Source organism: Phacochoerus africanus, chromosome 2 (genome assembly GCF_016906955.1).
Source record: "Phacochoerus africanus isolate WHEZ1 chromosome 2, ROS_Pafr_v1, whole genome shotgun sequence".
NCBI classification, from domain to species: Eukaryota; Metazoa; Chordata; class Mammalia; order Artiodactyla; family Suidae; genus Phacochoerus; species Phacochoerus africanus.
In genome coordinates, this window is record NC_062545.1 from 2,265,948 (window position 1) to 2,289,065 (window position 23,118).

Genomic DNA, 23,118 nt, shown 5'->3' on the forward strand with positions numbered 1-23,118 from the left:
CGGTTTCAGAATCTTTGAGTCTGTTTCTGTTTGGTGAACAAGGATCCCACATCTTTCCACATCAGATCCCACATCTCCGTGATGTCGCACGATGTTTGTCTTTCTCTGAGTGACCTCACTCAGTAGGATCCTCTCAAGCTCCACCCACACGTGGCATAGTTTCATGCTTTGTTACGGCTGACGTTCCCTTGTGGAGGCGCCACCTCTTCTTCCTCCCGTCATCTGTCCATGGACCCTTAGGTGACTTCCATGTCTTGGCTGCTGGAAATAGTGCTGCAGTGAACATCGGGGTACATGTACCTGTTTGAATTATGGTTTCCTTTGGCTATATGCCCAGGCGTGGGATTGCTAGCTCATGCGATGGCTCTGTATAGAGTTTTGCAGCTCTCCATTTACACATCCTGGCACCAGTGTAGGAGGGTTCCCTTTTCCCACATCCCCTTCAGCATTTACCGTTTGCAGACTTTTTTTTTTTTATTTTGTCACGCCCATGGCACATAGAAGTTCCCAGACCAGGGATCAAACCTGCACCATAGCAGGGACCCAAGCTGCTGCAGTGACAATGCCAGATCCTTACCTCTGCACCACAAGAGAAGTCCCCTTGTAGACTTTTTGATGATGGTTATTCTGACGGATGTGAGGTAGTAACTCCTTGTAGTTTTGATTTGCATTTCTCCAGTAATTAGTGATGTTGAGTATCTATTCATGTGCTTTTTGGCCATCTGTCTGTCTCTGGGGAAATGTCTATTTAGGTCTTCTGACCATTTTTTGATTGGGTTGTGTGTTGTTTTTAAACATAAAGCTATATGAGATGTTTGTATATTTTGGAGAGGACTCCCTTGTCAATTGCTTCGTTTGCAAAGATTTCCTCCCAGTCTGTGGATTGTCTTTTTTAATGGCTTCCTTTGCTGTGCAAAAGCTCTTAAGTTGAATTAGGTCCCATTGGTTTATTTTTGCTTTGAAAAGTGGATAATTATTGAATATAACAAGTAAAATGACGAGAGACTCAGAGCATGTGAGCGAGGCGGACAGTGGCCGGGCGCGCCAGCCGTGGAGCGCTGCCACCGAAAGGGGCCAGGCGGCTGTCTCCAGTTTTCGTCCTGAAGAGCCGAGGCAGCATGCGGCACACAAAGAGGAACGAAAGATGAAAATGGAGAGGGATCTGTTGTAATAATGTCACTTGGTTTTTTTTTAGCTCCTTCCAAACTGAATGACAAAAAAAAATCACCTCATGATTGTTACAGTAGATTATTTTTAAAGCTCTGTCTGCTGTAAATGTGAATAAGTGCTCCTTCACCTTTATTGAAAGCAAAGAATTGGAAACTGTCAGACTTGCCAGAGGCCTGGTTCCTGGTTCATCGGAGGCCGGACTCTGCCGGGCACTAGGAGGGTGGAAGGCGTGCATTTCTCTGGAAAAGGGGAAGCGGAGGTTGGGAAGGGGCGGGTGGAAAGGGGGCTCATGTCAATCTCAGAAGAGTGGAGGGTCCGGGCATCCTCAACCGTTGCTTTCGAAGCGTCGATACCACGTACCCCTGGAAAGGTCTTTGCACATCCACTTCCTGGGCCTGAGGACCAATGAGGAGGGGTCTCCCCGCCCGTGAGTGCTGGGCAGTTGGATCTGAGCACAGCCTCCAGGAGAGCCCTGCCCTACACCTGCTGCCTTGAACAGGCTGATGCGGGCAGCTCAGTGCTGCCCTCTGCTGGCACCAGGATTCCAGATTCTGCCCCGTGAGCTGCGGGGGGCCTAGCTGCCCAGGGTTAGCAGTGGGAGCCCGCACTCGCTCCTGGGGTCTGTGCAGCTGTCCCGGTCTTGCCTTTCGGGTGGTAGTGGGCAGCCTGCGTGCCGGAGGCCACCTGTCCACGAGGTAACAGTCGGATCCATCAGGCCAGTGAAGCGGAGCGCCCCTCGCAGTTCAGCAGGATGAAGTCCCCCGAGTGGAGACGAGGCCACACGGCTGAATGCCGGCGGACACGCCACCTGCAGTTCTGTTTAACCAGTGGTTTGATGTCGGCTCCACTCAAGTCGCCTCTTCCAGGGCGAGGTGGACCTGTGAGCCTCCCTCCCGATGCACAGACGTGCGGGTGGGTGAACCGGAGCAAGAAGACAGAGACGCTGCGGCGGCGGAACCTGTGTCCAGGGAAACGGATTTTCCCTGTTGGGGCTGTTTCCTCCTTAGTTTTGTTCAGACCGAGTCACTGGTGCTACAGCTGGTTAGTTTGGGCTCAAGACCTGCGGGTTTCCAACTGCTCTCGGTGCTGGTCTGGAGAGAGGGTGCAGTGCAGGCAGGGAGAAGTTGCCTCCATCCTCTTGTGTGCGCGGTGGGGGCTGTGAATTCCACTGACAGCGGGCAGCTTGGCAGGAGAAAAGGGAGAACTCATTTATGAGGCGGCAGGCCTTTGTGTGGAGTGGTCAGTGACGAGTCATTCCCAGGAGTTGGTAGAATTGGGGCTTCGGTACCCACTTCCAGGAAAGGGCTCCGGTGGGGGAACAAATAGGTTTGTTCAGGAAGATAAATAGGTCTTTAGGGGAAAGCTTGTGATATTTTTCTCTGAAGGCGTGAGTGCCCTACTGTCTTCATCAGGGCCGTAAACTCCCCCGAGAGGGGTTTACAGCGGGTGTGCCTTGGTTTCTCCCCAGGGAATGGAAGTTGCCCTGAAAAGGGAAGCTGTTCTAATTCCTCAGAAGCTTCTGCTTTCGGTCAGATAAGGGAAGCTCTGCGAAGGCCTTTTCCTGCATCTGTTGAATCTAGGATGTCTTCAGCTTAAAATAATCATTGTAGCAACCCTTGGGCTGTAACAGGAAATAAGGACCAGGGGATGGAGGCCTTCCTGCCGGGCGGCGGCTCCCTAAAGCCACGTGGCAGCTCCCTAATGCCACGTGGCATGTTCAGTCTCCCTTGCGGCCAGTTTCGGTGTCTTGTATTTACAAGGTTTGGGGGGCTGAGCAGTTGATGTGTGTCCGTGTTGTGGTCTTTTAATTTGAAGACAACATTTTCCCGGTTTTTTCCTATTATAATGATAAAATATTTGATGGAATAGCAAAATGAGTGAAAACACACTTGAGATTTGCAGACTTCTAGTCTGTCCCAGATAGTTTGGCTTTGTGACTTTAAGATGCTGACAAGCCAAAGAGGGTTTTGTATTGCTTCATAAATGTGCAGAATGTATGTTTCTTTTCTCCCTCAATTTAAAAGGAATCTACCACTTTACAGATGTAGTCTCTATGAGGATGGGGGTTCGATCCCCAGGCTTGCTTGGCGGGTTAAGGATCCAGTGTTGCCGCAAGCTGCAGTGTAGGTCACAGATGTGGCTCAGATCTGGTGTCGCTGTGCCTGTGGTGTAGGCCTCAGCTGCAGCTCGGATTCGACCCCTAGCCCTGAAACTTCCATGTGCCACAGGTGCGGCATGAAAAAAAATCACCTTGTAGCAAAGCAGATACTCACTGCAGCAGTGGGTGTATTTCTTCATCTCATAACCTTTTTCCTGCGCCTTTCTATCTCCACCCGTGTGCTCACACATCCACCCGTGTGCTCACACATCCACCCCTGTGCTCACACATCCGCACCTGTGTCACAACCTCAACTCAGCAGCTATGTGTGTTCTATATTTACATCAGCCCTTTTATACACTTTGCCAATACCAAATCATACTTTGTATGTTTTCTTAACATTTAAAAATTGTCCCCCCGATTCTTATTATTCTAACAACCATAGAATCTCCCATCATGTAGCGGTGCCATAATTTATTTGTACAATTCTTTGTTTAATATTTGGCCAGTGTTCAATTTCTCACCGTAATTTTAAAAAACACGATGATAAACATTTACCTAAGTCTCTATCTTTGGATAAACTCCTAGAAGTTATTGGGTTAAAGAATTTGGATTTTTTTTTTTTACATTAAATGCTTATTTTACATCTTGGAGGTCTTCTGCAAAACAATATTTTTAGGCCTAACTTAGGAAGAACATTTTTCCCCCTGGGGTGAGTTTTCGGCTCAGGCCCCGGAAACACACGCAGGGGGCTTGCAGCATTCCTGGCTGGGCGCCTGCAGAAACCAGCCCCCAGCGCGGACGGAGTCTCACGGTTTGGCACCAGGTCGGGAGGAGCAAAGGGCGGGGCGGCCTGTATTCCGTTTCAGGAGGCCACTGGGGGGAAGAACTGGGGTTTGGGGTCCGGCGGCTTCTCGTTGGCTGCAAACAATGCCAAGGGCCTTGTCGCAGGGGCAGGGAGGGGTCTTCCTGCTTTTCTTAAAAGCAGGAGACAGCCTTCCCCGGGAAAATGGGCCTCCCTGGGCAAAGGAACCGGCATCCTTCTTCGGGCTGCGCGAGTGTCCTGGGCGTGAGAGCGCCCCCTTCAGGGCTCTCCAACTCGGTTTAAAATGAGGTTTCCCTGGCGTCGCGGTGGTGGCTTATCGGAAACGAATCCCACTGGTATCTGAACATGCGGGTTCCATCCCTGGCCTCGCTCTAGTGGGTTGGGGATCCGGCGTTGCTGTGAGTTGTGGTGAAGGTCACAGACCCGGCTCCAATCCCGTGTGGCTGTGGCTGTGGTGGAGGCCAGCCGCTGTAGCTCTGATTAGACCCCTAGCCTGGGAACCTTCATATGTTGCGGAAGCAGCCCTAAAAGGCAATAAAATAAAATGAAGTTTCCTTTACTCATTTTCGCAGTCTGATTCTGTTAATAAGAGATTTCCAATGGGTCAACCCCTAGGGACAGAGTATGGACTGCTGGTTGCCAGGGCCTGGGGGGTGGGCGTGAGGAGTGGCTCCGGGTTTCTTTGGAAGGGATGAAAATATTTTGGAATTGGATAGTGGTCGTGGTTTCACAACGTGGTGAATGCACTAAATACCACTGGTTTTTACATTGCAAGTGCTTAATCTTATGGGAAATTCATCTGAATTTAGAAAAATACGTGTGTGTGTGTATATATATATATATATATATATATATATATTTTAAATCTAAACTACAGAAACGGAAAGGCACCCCAGGGGTGCCCTCTTTGCGCCCCGTGGGCTCTCCCCTCCTCCCGCCCCTCTCACAACCCAGTTATTCATTGAACCGTGTTTTGGTTAGTTTCCCCTTATCTCTAAGTGCACAGTGCGATGGCCCTCGGGGATCTCTGCCTGCCTCTCGCTGGATGGAGGTCCTCCGAGCTGCCCTCCATCTGCTTTATCATGGACCAGCCAGACCCCGGGGAGGAGGGGAAGGGGCAGGAGCCACCGGGAGGAACACACACTCGGCTAAGGCCTGGCCTCCCCTGGGGCTGGTCTCACACCCCCTTGGTTGGTTTTATCTGGAAAGGACACAGGTCACAGCCCAGAAACCAGCAAATCGCTGAAAAGGTCTGGTTTCTTGGCTGATGTAACTCACTTGTTAACCCTTTAGAGTCCAGAAGAACCCAGACAGCCCTCAGATATCTGGAGTTTTGGGGCCCCAGGGGAGGGGGAGAGGAGGGTCTCAACAGGAACGTTTATGGAAAACAAGCTCCGCCTTCCTTACAGTCGGTCCGCGGGTGAAGGCCGCGCCTTATTCCTGGAGCGCGTAGAAAGGCCTCAGCAGCGAAGCTGTCGTGCAGCAGGTGCGCAGGCCGGCGCTTCCTGGGACGCGTCCTCTGCTGCCCCCTCGTGGCGGGCGGTGCAGGTCGGGCGGCAGGAGCCCTGCAATCGAGAGGCGATGCACAGATCCAACCCCCACCCCGGGAACCTGCAGCCTGCAGGCCTGTGTGTGTGTGTGTGTGTGTGTGTGTGTGTGTGTGTGCACGCGCGCGCGCGTCCGCTATCGAGAGGCAATGCACAGATCCAGCCCCCCACCCCGGGAACCTGCAGGCAGGGTGTGTGTGCGTGTGTGTGTGTGTGTGTGGTGTGTAGGGAGGTGCGGACGAACAAGCCACCGCCACCCAGAGACACTGAAGACGCGATACCGCAGAAGAACGGCGATAAATCCAATGTCCCAACTGCTTTGGCAATTTCTAGATGGTTCCAAAGGGCAGACCCCTCTGTTGGCTTGTGGCCTAATGGTGGGACAGGGCTCCGGCGGTGCCCAGCGCGGTCTCTGGTCCCGCAGGACTCTGTCCTCGTGCAAGTGTCTCTGGCGCCCTCTGCTGTTCCTCCTTTGCTGTTCCACCCTCACAAGCCCGCCGGTGGAATAAATGATCCGACTCCTAGACGCCTAGGGATCACGGACAGGGCGAAATGCTCTCCCGGAAGCGCGGGCTGACTTGGGCTTCCCTCTGTACTCTACTACGTGCGGGGCCCTTTTCTCGCCCTATGTCATCTCTATGGTCAGTGCGGCCCGAGGTTCCTGCAGGCTGGGTGCCTGCAATGTCCAGTTCGGTTCTCCCAGCTCCCCCAGACGCCAGGGGCTGCCTCACCTCAACTCTGCAAATGAGGACACCGAGGCCCCGTGGCCGAGTGACATGTCCAGCGCCTGGCGCAGGGGAAGCACACTGGTTTGCTGCCTCAGAGCCTGAGCGCCAGCCTCGCTGTTAGTGCGTCTCCTGGAAGTTCTGCAGCGTCCGCTGGCCCCGGCAGGGCAGTCGGTCTCAGCCTCTCCTAGACCAGCAGCGATCAGTTTGGGCACATCCGTTACCTAAAAACATCAGCACCACTCCAGCCAGATCATGGCTTTCAAGGACCCGACTCTCCTAGAATCAATCCCATGTGCTAATTTCACTTAGGAAATAAGAGCCTATTCCTTCTGCCAAGTGCTTCGCTACTGACATTCAGCTTTGGAGGACTGTGCACAAAACCTTGCAGTAAGCAGGGCCCCTGGGAGTCAGCCAGACCCCTCTTGCATCATAAAATTGGATTGTCAGCTTCGTACACTTAAAGGCCACTATTGAAAGGATCCCCCAAGGATCAAATAAAGCTCTGTCATCCAGATGCAGAACTCCAGACACGCGACTCCCGTGCGTGCCTGTCACGTGTGTCTCCAGCACAGATGGCTCTCCAGAGCTTTAAGAAATGTCCCAGCTCTGCTTTTTCCAAATGGGTCATTGATGCTCTGTCTTGAAACTTCTGACATTTTGTCTCAAATCTACAGGGCACAACAACCGTTGCGCGCCGTGTTTGCTGCTTCCCGCAGCAAAGGTGGACAAGCTTCCTCGTCACAAAATGCACCTGGAGTTCAGTCGACACGTTTGAGGGTTACAGCACCTTCCTTCTAGCGCTCTTTCTCCCCTGGTGGAGCTGGTGATGGCGTCCAAGTCACACTAGATGCGTTTTGACAAGGATGTGGCGCAGGTGTGTGACAGGATGGGCCCAGGGAAGAGGAAGGAATGAGAGCAATCGGTGGCCTGATTTAGAGTCGGGATTTCCTGTTGGACCAGATGGAAAACCCCAGTGAGGCAGTGTCGGCGCCCTTTCCTCCCACGGCCTCTCTGTCTCCCTCTCACCTGCCGCCAGCACCTGCTGCCGGGGGAGGTGGGATGGGGGGGAAGCTCCCGTCCCTTCCACCACACCACACACCTGGGAATGGTTCCTTGTTTTGTTTTCTAGGGCTGCGCCCATGGCATATGGAGGTTCCCAGGCTAGGGGTCCAATCAGAGCTGTAACTGCCAGCCTACACCACAGCCATAGCAACATGGGATCCGAGCCACATCTGTGACCTACACCGCAGCTCACGGCAACACGGGATCCTTAACCTGCTGAGCGAGGCTAGGGATTGAACCCTCAACCTCAGGGTTCCTAGTCGGATTTGTTTCCGCTGCGCCATGACAGGAACGCCACACACCCAGGAATGGAATGGACTGGTGGGCCCTGGGGTGTCACTGTAGGAGTTGGCAGAGCCCCTGCCCGCCACCGCCTGGGTTTGAGTTTGGTGAGGGGAGTGGCGGTAGGGGAGGGTGCGGGGGTGGGGGGGGGGGAAGAAGGCGCCGGATAGAGTGGCTGCAGAATCTTCCCATCATTTCTGAGTTACTCCCGATTCTCCTGTTCACATCTCTAAGTCTTATCTGCAAGGTGGGGACCCAGAAAACAGGAAGGAAGGTGGACTGGTGATTCCAAAGGAGGGAATACGCAAAATTTAGCAACTCAAGTACCCCGCGTGCACAGCCCCGGGCTTCAGGCCGGCCAGGGCTCCGTGCCCCGTGCTCCCTATGGAAGGTGCTCATTGGGGGCTGGCCGGGGCTGGAGAAGTTGGGGTGAGTGCGTGGTGTTGTGGCTCTTTGGGGACCCCAATTTCTTGCTCTTGAGCCTTTATTTGTAAACAGTCACTCATTCAGCATGAGACCTCACCTTCTTTCTTCAGGTTGCAGAAACCAAACTGGCTTAAGCAAAACTGGCAATTTATCTGCTCCTGTCGTTGAAAAGAGGTGGCTTCTGGCAATTTGGACTCCAAAGGTTCTGAAACTCAGCAGGACACTCTTGCTGTCTTCTTTTGTTTTTCTTTTAAGGGCTACACCCTCAGCATATGGAGGTTCCCAGGCTAGGGGGCGAATTGGAGTTGCAGCTGCCGGTCTACACCACAGCCACAGCCATAGCCACACAGGATCTGAGCCACATCTGTGGCCTATGTCACAGCCTGTGGCAATGCCAGATCCTTAACCCACTGAGTGAGGCCAGGGATGGAAGCCGTGTCCTCACGGACACTATGTTAGGTTCTTAACCCGCCGAGCCACAGCGGGAACCCCTTTCTCACCATCTTTGATTCCATCCTCGTCAGGCCCATTTCCGAGGTAACAGCACAAACTCCAGACTCTGAGCGACTGCAGAGCGGCTGTTGGTTCCAAGAGGGCAGGTGGCCCTGCCCTGGGTGGGCCTCTCCTGCCCTCGCTCCCTGTGGGTTTCAAGCCCATTGCTGGGTGGACGCTGGGCCTCAGGATTTCGGGGCCCGGGTCAGGCCCCTGCCAGCCAGTGGGGGTGAGCGTGGTGGGTCCCCCTCATTGGATTGCGTGGATTTGGTTCCCACAGAAGGAGAGGCAGCAGCCACAGGGGGCAGGGGGGAGACCTCAGCGTTCACCCCCTTTACCCGTCCCCCGCTGCCCCCCTCGAGCGGCACAAACACGTAGTAAATCACGTCAGAGGAAGGCGTTCCTCTTTAACCGTCACCGTCCAGCTGAGGGTCGTACAACAAGGCCAGAGGCGCGGGGAGCCGGCTCTCAGCCTCGGCGGCGTCTGGGAAGCGCCACAGGGACTGGGAGGCGGCCGTTCGGTCCCAGGCGCTCTGGTTTCTTGGATCTGAGAATCTGTAAAACTCCCGAGTGATCCCAACACGCATCCAGCGCCGAGAACCAGGCGTGTGAGGGAGCAGGAGCCGTGCAGATAACTGCCCTTTGTCAGTGGCGTTGGAGACAGCGGCGGTGTAGACAGAGGCCATACTGACTGCCGCCATGCGGTTGTCTCCAGGGGGAGTGGGGCCCCTTTCAGTGTCCCCTTAGGGAGCAGCGTGTCCCAAAGTTGTGTCTGGGGGAGTTCCATCCTCGTCTCCTGACACTTGAACCGCAATTTTAAGTGGGGGCGAAAGCGGCTCATTGAAATGCGGCCACTTTCTCTCTCTCATGTGTCACTGGATCTGAGCCTCAGAACAGAGAGCAGAGGAGAGGGGACAAAAGAGAACCTGAAACTCGCCCCCGCAGCGTGGGGACGCGGGGATCGCCTTGGTTCCGCCCTCACGCCCTAGGGCCACGCTGCCACGTCAGACCTTCAGGTGGTTTCCCGGTTCGATTCTGGCCAGAGACAAGCTTGGCAGGGGAAGGTTTGCAGGTGCAGGTTTCTGGGCTGAACCCCTGCGCCTGAGCTGACGGGGATTTTAACCAGGTGTCCTCGGCCTGTGTACAGACGGAAGTGCTGCCGTCCTGCCACCGGAAGGAGCCTCTCCCGTAGGCCGGAGGGCCTTGGAGTCACCCGAGGACGTTGGCCCAGCCCTGCCTGCGGTAACCGCAGCTCTTGGTTACACGCTGTGCCTCAGAGATTAACAAGTGCCCTTTTTTTTGGTTTTGCCTTTTGAGGTCGGTGATGGGAGCAGCACCACTTCCTTGGGCTGAATGGTCAGAGTTGCACAAACGTTTGCAAGTTCCCTTCTTCTGGTGTTTACTCACTGAAGGGCTTCCTGAAAACTAGTCGCAAAGCCTCCGATTATTTAAAATCATGTGGCGATTTATGTTTAGACATAAAAAACTCCCAGGCTCGGTGAGTGCCCGTGTAACTGCCCCCGATGAGGAGGCTGCTGTGCGTCCTGTCCTGTGACTTACAGCGTTTCCCCCCCTCTGCTTCCACAGGGCAAGGGGGACGCCACCTCGCTGGAGGCCAGGGCGGCTGCGGAGGTCAAGGTAAGTGACACGCCGGCTGGTGCCTCTCCACGCGCACATCAGTCGCGTCAAAAAATGCCAAGTGCGAAGGGTTTTTTCCCCAGTTTCTTTGGTTCTTTTATGCTGCCCGGCGTCTAGTGGAGCCACCAGGGTGTGTTTCCAGAAGAGCCGTGTCCCGCCCTGTAAGACAAAAACTGGCATTCTGTGTGAACTTGGGTTGTGCAATGACTTCTCCGTTTGGCAGGGGTCTGCCTGTGTGACAAACGGGATGGCACCCTGCTTTCTCCGCAGCCTGGGTCTGCCTCTGAGTTGGTGGAGCATGGGGGTATAATACACGTGACTCCTGTGCTGCCTTCCTTTGAAAACTCAGATCCGCGCCCTCACAATAAGCTGGAGTGACAAGCAGCAAAGGTGACAGCAGCGCCGGGCGGCACCGAGACGCTGGCCCGTGGGGTCTGCTCGCAGTCCATACTGTGTGAGGAGTGTGGCTTCTCTTCGGAAGCTTTTCTCGGAGTTAGGCCTCAAATGGATCCTTCAGATGGAGGTGGATTTCTGGCCCCATCTCAAGCGGCTGCCTGATGTGAAAACTAACATCATCAATAAGGACTTTTATAAGGCGGCTTTACGGGAGTTTTGTTTCTCCCACGGTCCCAGCAGGTAGTAATGCTACCTCTGCCAGGAAGCCCGTACAGGGCGGGTACCGCAGGCCCGTTCCCTGTGGGGACCACACAGGTCACAGAAGCCTGGGTTCTGGTCAGGCTTGTTTCATTTATGTGAACACACCAAACGACGCTCTGTCGCTGTGAGGCAGACGTTCTCCCGGTTTTCCGCATGCTCAGCAGCCTCTCTGGCCTCGTCGAGGTGATGAGCCGCCTGCAGCCTGTGCAGGTCAGGAGCTGCTCCACGGAGTGACGGCTTCTCAGGAACTCTCTGTGGGTCTGCGCGTCCCGAGGGCCTGTCCAGAGGCCTGGCTGGTTCCAGGACCCGTGATCTGGAGCAAAGGAAGCTGGCTTGTGACTGGCCGTGATTTTGCATTTGGTCACTGACCTCCACGCACACAGCGCGTGTCACTGGATGCCAGTGGTTTACTTTTTGCACAGTTGGGGTTCTCCTCTCTGGGTCTGGCTTGTATTTTTATTAACAGCCCAACACAAAGAATTTGGTTGAAAAATAGGCTCTTGTTAATACCATCTTGTAAATGAGATTTCCTTATTCGACGTAAAAATTGTCAGTAGAAATAAAAAATTAACGCCCACTCACCTGGCTAGACAACACCTCAAGGTGCTCCTGATTCTTGTAGCCGAGGGACTAGGCATACGGCAGTACTGTTTGGTACTGCATCCTAATTTCAGCAAACTCGGGACACAAGCTGGGCTGCATCGGCAGGAGGTAGTCCTCTCAAAACATTTTCTCTGTCTAGTTCAGTCTTTTCAGAAAAAAAAAAAAAATAATGGAGCTCTAGCTGGTGAGTCTTAGCAGAACTTTATTTGACTTTAAGTGGAAGCAGCAGGGCGCACGAGGAACGGCGTGTCTCCTGGAAAAAGCAGCTCTCCTCCTCCTTTGCGTCCTCACAAACCCCAGACCGAGCACACGTCTCTCTTGGTTGTGGAAATGAACATAGAAATAAAACAAGAAGGAGTCTGGGGGGCGATGGACCGGGTACCGGGTGTGCTCGAGACAGGGGCCTGGGGGAGGTGTTGGCCGGCCGAGCCGCGGTGGGGACCCGAAGCCTTTGGGGCAGGGCGCTTTCCATCAGGCCCGGCCACGCCGGGGCTGGTCTTCTGGAGGCTCTGAGAGCAGCACGGCGGCGGCCGGGGCCGCCTGCGCCCTCCGGGACCCTTAGCCCCTGAGTGGGCAAAACCCTCGGCCGTGTTTTCACATCCGCCTTGAGTGTGGCGGGCGGGAGCCGTTCTTATGTTCAGGGTGAAAACCACAAAGCAGCGCTCACACGGGCGGGCCCGGGGGCCCCGTGGAGGCGGAACAGGCCCTGAGACGCGGGCCTTGGAAGAGTTCACGGCTCCCTCTCTTTCCACGTGTGTTTCAGGGCCTTTGTAAGACTTGCTGTTAAACAGATTGTCACACCAGCCGAGAGCATTCGGGGGTCTCCTGTTTAAAATCCTAACACAGGCTTAGCCGCTGGAGTGTGCAGCGCTCCTCACAGCTTCGCCTGGAAGCATAACCACGTTTTCCCAGGCAGGGCCTGGGGGCTGCAGCAGGCGGGGCCTGGGGGCTGCAGCAGGCGGGGCCTGGGGCTGCACCAGACAGGGCCTGGGAGCTGCAGGTGGGCAGATGCAGCACCGGGTCCCCAAGGTCCCTCAGCTGGTAAACCCACCGTGGCCTCCATGTAGCAGTGACTTTTCCTTTTTCTCAAGTTCAGTTTCCGTCTTTATTTGATGCTCCAGGAGGCAATTTAAAAGGGGGCAGGAGAGGCTGAATTTCCGAGGGGAGGGCGTTTCCTTGCCCGGCACGCCCCTCCGGCGGCCGCCCCACGAGGGCGCTCCGGGATCCTGCTGTCTTTCTCCTCTTTTTTTTTTTTTTCAGTTAATACTTCTTTATTTTTAATTTTTTTTATAATTTTTTAATTTTCCCACTGTACAGCAAGGGGGTCAGGTTATCCTTACATGTATACATTACAATTACATTTTTTCCCCCACCCTTTCTTCTGTTGCAACATGAGTATCTAGACAAAGTTCTCAATGCTATTCAGCAGGATCTCCTTGTAAATCTATTCTAAGTTGTGTCTGATAAGCCCAAGCTCCCGATCCCTCCCACTCCCTCCCCCTCCCATCAGGCAGCCACAAGTCTCTTCTCCAAGTCCATGATTTTCTTTTCTGAGGAGATGTTCATTTGTGCTGGATATTAGATTCCAGGTATAAGTGATATCATACGGTATTTGTCTTTGTCTTTCTGGCTCATTTCACTCAGGATGAGATTCTCTAGTTCCATCCATGTTGCTGCAAATGGCATTATGTCAATCTTTTTTATGGCTGAGTAGTATTCCATTGTGTATATATACCACCTCTTCCGAATCCAATCCTCTGTCGATGGACATTTGGGTTGTTTCCATGTCCTGGCTATTGTGAATAGGGCTGCAATGAACATGCGGGTGCATGTGTCTCTTTTAAGCAGAGTTTTGTCCGGATAGATGCCCAAGAGTGGGATTGCGGGGTCATATGGAAGTTCTATGAATAGATTTCTAAGGTATCTCCAAACTGTTCTCCATAGTGGCTGTACCAGTTGACATTCCCACCAACAGTGCAGGAGGGTTCCCTTTTCTCCACAGCCCCTCCAGCACTTGTTATTTGTGGATTTCTTAATGATGGCCATTCTGACTGGTGTGAGGTGATAGCTCATGGTAGTTTTGATTTGCATTTCTCTTATAACCAGCGATGTTGAGCATTTTTTCATGTGTTTGTTGGCCATCTGTATATCTTCTTTGGAGAAATGTCTATTCAGGTCTTTTGCCCATTTTTCCATTGATTGATTGGCTTTTTTGCTGCTGGGTTGTGTAAGTTGTTTATATATTCTAGAGATTAAGCCCTTGTCGGTGCATCATTTGAAACTATTTTCTCCCATTCTGAAAGTTGTCTTTTTGTTTCCTTTTTGGTTTCCTTTGCTGTACAAAAGCTTTTCAGTTTGATGAGGTCCCATGGGTTTATTTTTGCTCTAATTTCGATTGCTTTGGGAGACTGACCTGAGAAAATATTCATGATGTTGATGTCAGAGAGTGTTTTGCCTATGTTCTCTCCTAGGAGTTTGATGGTGTCCTGTCATATATTGAAGTCTTCCAGCCATTTGGAGTTTATTTTTGCGCATGGTGTGAGGGTGTGTTCTCATTTCATTGCTTTGCATGCAGCTGTCCAGGTTTCCCAGCAATGCTTGCTGAATAGACTTTCTTTTTCCCATTTGATGTTCTTGCCTCCCTTGTCAAAGATTAATTGACCATAGGTGTCAGGGCTTATTTCCGGGTTCTCTATTCTGTTCCATTGGTCTGTCTGTCTGTTTTGATACCAGTACCACACTGTTTTGATGACTGTGGCTTTGTAGTATTTCTTGAAGTCTGGGAGAGTGATGCCTCCTGCTTGGTTTTTGTTTCTCAGGATTGCTTTGGCGATTCTGGGCCTTTTGTGGTTCCATATAAATGTTTGGATTGTTTGTTCTAGATCTGTGAAAAATGTCCTGGGTCATTTGATAGGGATTGCATTGAATCTGTAGATTGCTTTGGGTAGTATGGCCATTTTTACAATATTGATTTTCCCAATCCAGGAATATGGAATATCTTTCCATTTCTTTACATCTTCTTTGATTAAAGTTTTATAGTTCTTGGCATATAGGTCCTTTACCTCCTTGGTCAGGTGTATTCCGAGGTATTTGATTTTGTGAGGTGCAATTTTAAAAGGTATCGTATTTTTGTATTCCTTTTCTAATATTTCATTGCTGGTATACAGAAATGCAACTGACTTCTGAATGTTAATCTTATATCCTGCTACTTTGCTGAATTTATTAATCAGTTCAAGCAGTTTTGGGGTTGAGTCCTTAGGGTTTTCTATGTGTAGTATCATGTCATTTGCATACAGTGACAGTTTGATCTCTTCTCTTCCTATATGGATGCCTTTTCTTTCTTTGGTTTGTCTAATTGCTGTGGCTAGGACTTCCAAAACTCTGTTGAAGAGCAGTGGTGAGAGTGGGCATCCCTGTCTTGTTCCAGATTTGAGTGAGAAGGCTTTCAGTTTTTCCCCATTGAGTATTATATTTGCTGTGGGTTTCTCATAAATGGCTTTGATTATATTCAGGAATGTTCCCTCTATACCCACTTTGGCGAGGGTCTTGATCATGAATGGATGTTGGACTTTGTCAAATGCTTTTTCTGCGTCTATTGAGATGATCATATGATTTTTGACTTTTCTTTTGTTAATGTGGTGTATGATGCTGATTGATTTGCGTATGTTGAACCATCCTTGTGAACCTGGGATGAACCCAACCTGGTCATGGTGTATAATTTTTTTGGTATGTTGTTGGATTCAGTTGGCTAAGATTTTGTTGAGAATTTTTGCATCTATATTCATCAATGATATTGGGCGATAGTTTTCTTTTTTGGTGGTATCTCTGTCTGGTTTTGGAATGAGGGTGATGGTGGCATCATAGAATGTCTTTGGGAGTATTCCTTCTTCTTCAACCTTTTGAAAGAGTTTAAGGAGGATGGGCACCAATTCCTCTCCTCTTTTTAAAACCTGCTTCGGGATGAGCACACACGCCCCTTTCAGAGAGTCGCGCTGGGCGAAACTATTGATTCGGCGGAACTTGATAAGAAAGAAAAAGCTACTGTTCCCTCGGATTTCCGGCTATTTGGAGCAGAGGAGCGAGGCCCCTGCTGGTGGTGACACTGCGGGGCTTGAGGCGGGGGTGCAGCCTCACGCCGGGCAGACAAGGGCAGACGAACCTGGGTGAAGACAAAGGGTGAGGCCGAGGCTGTGCCCTGGCGTGAGGACAGGCCACGTGCCCCCACACACCTGTCCACCTGCTGGACTTCGGGGGTGTGTGTGTGTGTTTTTTAGTTCCTAAAATTTGCAAAACAGTCTGTTTTTTTGTCCAGATACCTCAGTATGCAGTTAAATAAGGTGGCGACTCAAACTTATTCTTTGAAGGGAAATTTAGTTAAAATGCTGCTGACATGCCTTGAATGTGGCAGCCGCTCCACAACTGGTGGTCAGATATTAACTGTGCCCCAGCCTCTTTTTCCCAGTTCCTGGCAAGTGGACCCCCGGCCTTTATAACAGGAAGCCTCCAGCTGAGTCACGACACCAGCTTTCAGATAAGAATTTTGAAAAGGGAGCGGGAGCTGGCTTCTCCTTTCTGTTTTGCTTTGTAATGACCCTGCTTTATTCTTCTCGTCCAAAACCGAACTGATGCTCTGAGGATTTGTAGCCTTAGAATAAGGGGGATTTTTCTATTTCACTGTGTCTTTTTCCATCAAAGCTTCTCTTGCTTCTTTCTGCCTTCATCGAAACAGATGAACTGGTATTTGCAGGTGTACTCGGCAGTGTTGACAAGGTGAAGGTGACAGCTGACATAAAAGTGGGTGGGGCAGAGGGGGGCAGGGCAGAAATGTGGTTTTTCAGTCTGTTTGGGGGGCAGAAGTTCTGCTACGGAGCTGGCTGTCTGTGCAGAGTAGCTGAGCTGCCCTCGCCCCACTAAGCCAGCCCTGGTCAGGGCTCTTCACACATGCAGGCCACAGAGGTGTGGATGTCTGTGTGGGGCAGGACTGCAGTGGTACAAGGATGGGGCAGGTATCCAGGGACGATTCCAGAATAGCAGAGGTGCCTGCACCTGAAAAGCAGCTCTTGTTTACTCCCGCCACGAGTGACCGCGACGGAAACAAATTCCATCTCTCCTTCCTGCCTGGCTGTAGTCGCTGGATGGTCCCTTCAGATCTTGGTGGAGCGCTGCAGCGGGAACTAGCCAAGTACCCTGGGACAGATTTGGAGCTGGGAAAGTCCTTTGACCGAGGTCATAGTTTTAAATTTCCTTTTGGGATATCTGGAGAAAAACTGAACCTTAACTTTATGGAAAAAGCGCACCCCCAATTTTAGCTTAGTCAAGCTACAGCTTACGTCCCATCCCCCAACCCAAACGGACAGATTTATAGGGAAAAAACCCCCCAGATTCCCAAGGATTTTCATTAAGTTCTAGAATCCCAGGTAATTTCTTCCTTCTTGTTCATATTTTTTGTAGGATTTCCAAAGAAATATAAAATACTTCCACAATAACCATATTGTAAGAAATTAATTAAAGCTCCATTCATCCTAAAAATATTAAAATACCTCATCCTAGATAATAATACAAATATTAGATCATCATTGGGTGAGGATCCCTTACAGATGCCTTGGACTTAAGGATGGTGGATAACTCTAATATCTTAGATAACTTCACCAGTGGGAGGGAAATTGAGTGGCATTTAGTGACAAATAGCATGGAAAGAAGTGGCCAGTTATGAGCTGACAAGTCCTTGCAGTGTCCTGCTGCAGCCTAACAGGTGTCAATGCTGTAATTCTACCCAGAGTGCCTCTCGTGGTCCAGCAGCTTGGGGCACGGCTGAGGTGCAGGCTCGACCCCTGGCCCAGCACAGCGGGTTTAGGGTCCGGCGTTGCCACCGCTATGATGTGGGCTGGCAGCTGCAGCTCTGATTTGATGCTTGGCGTCCAAACAAATTAAACACCCCAGCAGCCCAAAGTCTTTGAGACCCCTAGTTCGTGACACCCTGAGTCCTGATAAGCCTTCACGACATGGACCTCAGTGACGCCGAGAAGCGGGAAGCACGTGTTTATTTCCAGGAGGCCCTGGTGGTCTCCCTCTGGCGGGCGGAGACCAGCAGCCTGGCTTGGCACTCGCTCCTCCCCCAGTCAGGTCAGAATCCGGCCACCGTCCAGCCTGTTCCTCGGTTGCCCTCCTGCTGTTACCGCTCTTCATAGAGGAGGGGCTGAAGCAGAGCAGCCCTTCTCTCAGTCATGCAGCCAAAAGGTGATGCTTGCTCTGGTGTCCTTCAAACAAGCAGGAGGCTTTTCACTTCTGTCTCATAAAGGCCAGCTCACCGCCTCTCAGCTGCTACTGCAACTCAGGGCAGCATTTTTCTAAATCGTGGTCTCGGGGGCAGAAAACAGGTCTGGGAAGCCACGGCTCTCTTCTACCATCTACTCAAAGTTAAACAAAGCTACTCTGGTTTTATGACAGGTACCTGTCCCAGGCTCTGTGCAGATGCATCTGTGCCCGTTCACGAGCTAGAGATGTAGTGACACCGGGGTGGGGGTGCGCTAAAGGTGTCAGGGGGTGCTTGGCCGGCCCCGGAGCACCTGTGCACCTGCGGAGTAGCAGCCCCGGGCACACCTGGGACCCTCTCCCAGCCCTTAGTTTTCTGCAGAGCACAGCTCGGGAGGCACACCTTATGGACCAGACAATTCTGGTTCTTAGGTGTGGCACTGGTCAGCGCTGTGGGCGTGTGGGGGGATCAAAGAGGCCAGACCAGGAGCCCATGGGCCTGGGCGGAGTCCGACCCCTCCCCCACTCGGCTGCTGGGTAAACATGACCTTGGTGGGGCCAGGTCTCCTTGCTAGGCGGCCGCTGAAAGGACAGAATTGAATTGGAAGCAACCGTCAGACCTTCTAAGCACTTGGTTTTTCTTTCACGTGTGTGTATACACACCTGTAAACACACAAATACATGACACAGACTCTGTAACTGCGACACTGATGCATGTTCATGAAGATAAGGCTGCAGACACGCTTGTCACCTGCGGTCTCCAGCCTCATTTCACACACTTGCCCCTGTGTTATTAGAAGCTGCTCATTCATGGTCAAGGGTTTCCATACATTTCTCGAAGAATACAGGCCTCAGCTCGTGGGCTTGGGGCCACGCGGTGCAGCCCAGCGCCCCCGACCTGCCTGCACCCCCCCAACCTCCTGTGCCTGCTTCTCTCCCTCCCACCGCCTGCGCTCTGCCCACCTGTGACCCACGCTCCTGCCTTCAGTTTCACCACAACCACTCTCATGAGAAGCGAAATGGCCCCGTGCTGCCCCATCCACGCCATGAGTTTCCGGTACGTGCGCAGCCTGATCCGCAGCAGCGGCCGCGGGGTGGACCCCTCTCCCTCGCTCCTCGGACCCCGCCTTCCTCCTCCTCCTGCTTCTCCCTCGTGCGCCCTTTCTCCCACATCATTAGGTGTCCCTGAACCCCGTTGGGCCAGGAGGCCCACCCACACGCTCCCCGCCTGGGAGGGGGCCCCAGCCCCCAGGGCAGTCCTCAGGTGGGGGTGGCCGTGTGCACAGGATGAAGACACGGACGCAGCCCTGGTGTCTGGCGTGGGCCGTGGCCCGGGTGGGGCAGGTGCTGATGTCTGGTGGTGGCCGGCGACACCACGGACCAGGACTCGGTGGTGTCGGGGCTCACGTCTTTCTCACGGGGCCGCCAAGCCGGGGCTGACCTTGGCTGCTGTCCTCCGAAGCCCTGGCTCCCACCGGGCCACCCGCCACCAGGGTTCTTCGTTCCAGTCGTGGGGCTGGTGGCGGAGGGTGCAGGGGGCACTGGTGCCCTTTTAATGTCACTTGCCCTCCTGATCCCAGCGGTGAGGACTCAGCCCCTGGTCCCATCCTGACCCCCCCGCCTGCTCCCCGGCCTGGGAGAGAAAAGACACGTGAGCGCGGCGTTGGGGGTGCGGAACCTGACACTCCAGCTCTGAGACGGTCTGTTGGGTTGCGTGCGGGTGGGAGTGGGGGACGGGGGAATGGAATTCTAGGTCCACAGCGGAGACACGTGCTAAGGCTTCAACCTTGACATAATGGAGTCTAATGGAAACACGAGATGGATGTTTTTGCCGTGGTGCTGGTGGCTTACGTCCTGAGCCTAATTGTGCCAGCATTTTGGTTCTGCTGCGGGGGAAGGATGCCCAGTCTGAGAACAATTCCTTTCATGCAGGGGCCAGTGAACAATGAACGCTGCTATTCAAAATAATTTCTTTTCAAAATGTATTTGGAAGATGAGTAAGCCAAGATTGTCATGACAATTTTCCATGGCATAAAATAAAAGGCAGTGTCTTGCCGTAGTCACCGTGACAACACCGAGTTCCCATACTTACATGTACCTGCCATTAATGCCATCAACAGGGAAAGGTTTCTCTTGCAAAGCCACTAGATCTAACATGACCACGACTTAGCCAGAGATCAAAGACCCCGTCTTTTTGCTAGTGCATTTTCCAAAGGACTAAACCCTGGATAATTACCTTTTGAATCTTGTGTTTGAATTGAATTGCAGTTAGGAGAACTCAAAATGCTGTCACAAAATGCCTGGTAATTTCCGGTCGGGATCGTCAGATCTTTCGCTTCCCTTCCTCCCTCCCGGTTCTCTGGCTCCGTACTGGGCACGCTGCCACCAGGTGAGGACAAAGAACAAGCCTGCTTTTCAAGCGATTTAGGCAAGTCTGTGGTGCGGGAAAGATGACATTTTGGGGCCGAACCGTTTCCGAGTGTTCCTGTGAGTGGCGTTTCTCACCTGGGCTGGTTTCCTGCTCCCAGGAGAGACGGGGAAGACCTCCTAGTCCCCGTCATCTGAGACGACCAGGTGCAGGAGTCTCCATTCTGCGCCGTTGTCTTCCTCCTCTGTCCAACGTGGAGTAGCTTTGGTGAGCTGACCTTTAGTATTGCCGAGATGCTTCTTGTTTAGCTCTTGGCAGTGGACCAGGTAGTTACACCCCAAAGTCGATGTTTACGCCGTTTCTTAAGAAGCCTTTTGTTTTATGCTGCACGAGGAATGATCTAAGAAAATGTCTGTGCCCCCAAATTAGCCCAGTCTCCTTTGTCGAATGGCCAGACCCTGGAGACGCTGAGGTTGGCTTTGCCGAGACATAAGCATCTTCTGTGAGGGCTCGGATAGGTGGCGGGTAATGGAAAAAAAACTGCATCTCCATCAAAAAAAAGTTCAGTTAGAAGTTCTGTTTCCGTCAATCCTGGATATTATAAAGCAAAGGACTGTGACAATAATTAAACAGAGTATTCCTGAGGGACCACAGAGCCCAGGTTCACTTGTCCTCCGTGACCCCCAGAGGCCCTGGAGCAGGGTGTAAGGGCGTGTTGGTGCCGCCACCGCAGGGCCACCGCTGGGAGCAGGGCTGGGCCGGGTGTCCTCCTCTCCCATGGGTGCTGAGCTCTCTTGGTGGTGAAGGTGTTTCCAGGAATGACGGCAGATTTCTGAGAGGGTGGCATGTAGATATTAAGACCCACGGCTTGTCACTGGCATGTGATCTGGATTAATTTCAGGAAAAGTGAAAAGGCTTCTGGCGATCTGACGAAAGGGGGAGTCCAAGACTAGGCGTGTGCGGGCGCCTGAGCCCCGACGACAACGTGAGCGAATAGGAAGACCTAGTCTTTTCATCTCCCTGTGTTTGCGTCTTGTGCCAGCTTTCAAAGCAAAAGGCGGTTGGGAGGTACGGTGGGTAAAAACGATGTCTCGTGGTTGCCAAGGGGGAGGAGGAGTGGGGTGGGCGGGGGGTCTGCGGTTAGCAGATACCAACCATGGCATTTAGGGTGTGAGTCAGCAGAGAGGTCCTGCCGTCCAGCGCAGGGAACGATGTGCCATCACCTGGCGTAGACCGCGACGGAAGATGCTCCGAGAGAGGGCGCGTACAGATGTGTGTGACTGGGTCACGTTGCTGTACGGCGGACATGGGCACAACACTGTAAATCAACCATGCTTCAATGGGAAACTTTCAAAAAGAGAAAGTAGCAGCAAAGACAATTATGCCTTAGAGTGCCCTCTGGAGGGCCGACCTAGTAGTGACTCTTCCAAAGCTCTGGTCCTCGTGTTTCTCGGAAATACGTGTGTGTGTGTTGACGTGCCTGCTCCCGGACACAGAAGCACAGTGTGTACTTGGCTAGACACATGCTCATCAGGTCCCCTGTCCAAGAAAAAGGACGTACAATATCTGTGCTCTGGAGGCAATGGAATCAAAGAGAAATTGTGACAAGAACAAATGTCCTGGAGTAGCCGCCAGGTGAGAAACAGCAACCGTAGGTGAACTGCTTCCACTTGATTGGAAAAGGCGTGTCTAACATTTTGGAGGAAGGGAGAGGCAGCTTCTGTCCCTTTCAGCCCTGAATTTCCTTTGTCTTTGATTCCTTCTTTGCACACCCACTTCTTAACCAGAACTTCTGTTATCTGTCATCCAAAGGCTGATTGTTAGTTGGTAGTTTTTTCATATGGAATGTGTAGATCTTCAGAGGCGGGGCCTGTTTGTTTGTTAAAAAGGAGCGAGAGAAAGGAAAGTCTTAACCAGCAGTCTTCACCTCTGACCTGGGCTCTACGTGCAAAGCTCACTTTGATGCGGCACCTTGCATGCTTCTGGCTGTACCAGGACAAAGCCTGATGCCGGTGACAGGCACAAAGGGCTGACGGTTCTGGAGGAAACACGGGGACTCAGTCGTCAGAGGCAGGCCGAGCAGATCTTTCTGTTACTCACACACACACCCCCCGTCACAGGTGGAGAGAGGTGTGCGGGAGAGTGTGCACCACACATGCACGCGCATGGACAGGTGTGTCTGCGTGTGTGTGCGCGTGGATCTCTGTGCAGGGGTTACTCAAAGGACCAACAGCACAATCCTTGCACAATCAGTGAGCATTCTCTGACCCAGCGCCACCTGCAGAAAGAAGCCGTCGTTTCTCTTCACCCCCTCTGACCTGTGTCTCCTGGGCTCTGTGTAAATGACAGACCAGAAGCCCTGGAGGTGCCTTTCCCGCTCTGGCAGGTGGCAGGTGCACCGCGGGCAGGGGCTCACAGCTGCCCCTCCGGCGTCTCTGATGTTTCTGAGTTTTGAACCCTGGACTTGGTCCCTGTGGACTCGGCTCTGGAGGGCTGGGGGGATGCTGTGCGCAGCCTGTCGCGGCTCCGCGCGGAGCTGGGCGCAGGCAGTGCTTCTCCTCCGCCCTTCCCTCTGCGGGGCGAGGGGACCTGGACCAGCCCTGCCGGCCCCGGACGTCCTCTGCGGGGCGCAGGAGATGCGGGACGCGGAGCCGGAGGTCGGGGGGGGAGGGGGGGCTCCGACCCGCCCTGCCCGCCCCGGACGTCTGTCCTCTGCGGGGGAGGGCGCGGGCAGTGGAGGCAGAGGCGGGGGGGGGGGGGGGGGGGGGGGGGCGCTGAGAGCAGCGGGCGGCCAGGCGGCCAGGCTGGGGTCGGGGACCGAGGATGATGGGGCTGCGGCGCACGAAGCTGCAGCAGCTCTTGCTCAGGAAGGTAGGCGAGCTCTCGGGGGTGTGGGGTCGGGGAAGTTTGGCACGTTTACTAACTGCTGGGAAGCCGCTCGTGTGCCAGGTCGCGGCCAGCGAAGGGCA

At 53.0% G+C, this 23,118-nt stretch overlaps 1 protein-coding gene across 2 annotated transcripts in view; it reads left to right on the forward strand.

The window, feature by feature from the left end:
- The window catches only part of RPS6KA2 (ribosomal protein S6 kinase A2), a 318,051-nt gene that overhangs the window by 47,772 nt on the left and 247,161 nt on the right, over positions 1 to 23,118 (forward strand). The window contains exons 1-2 of one of the 2 annotated variants that reach the window (XM_047769756.1): positions 10,050 to 10,129; positions 10,219 to 10,269. In XM_047769756.1, the coding sequence (XP_047625712.1) occupies positions 10,088 to 10,129; positions 10,219 to 10,269 (93 nt within the window). In that variant the 5' untranslated portion in view covers positions 10,050 to 10,087. Of the gene's footprint in view, positions 1 to 10,049; positions 10,130 to 10,218; positions 10,270 to 23,118 lie in introns of those variants that run through there. The other variant, XM_047769754.1, reaches the window with a different exon arrangement.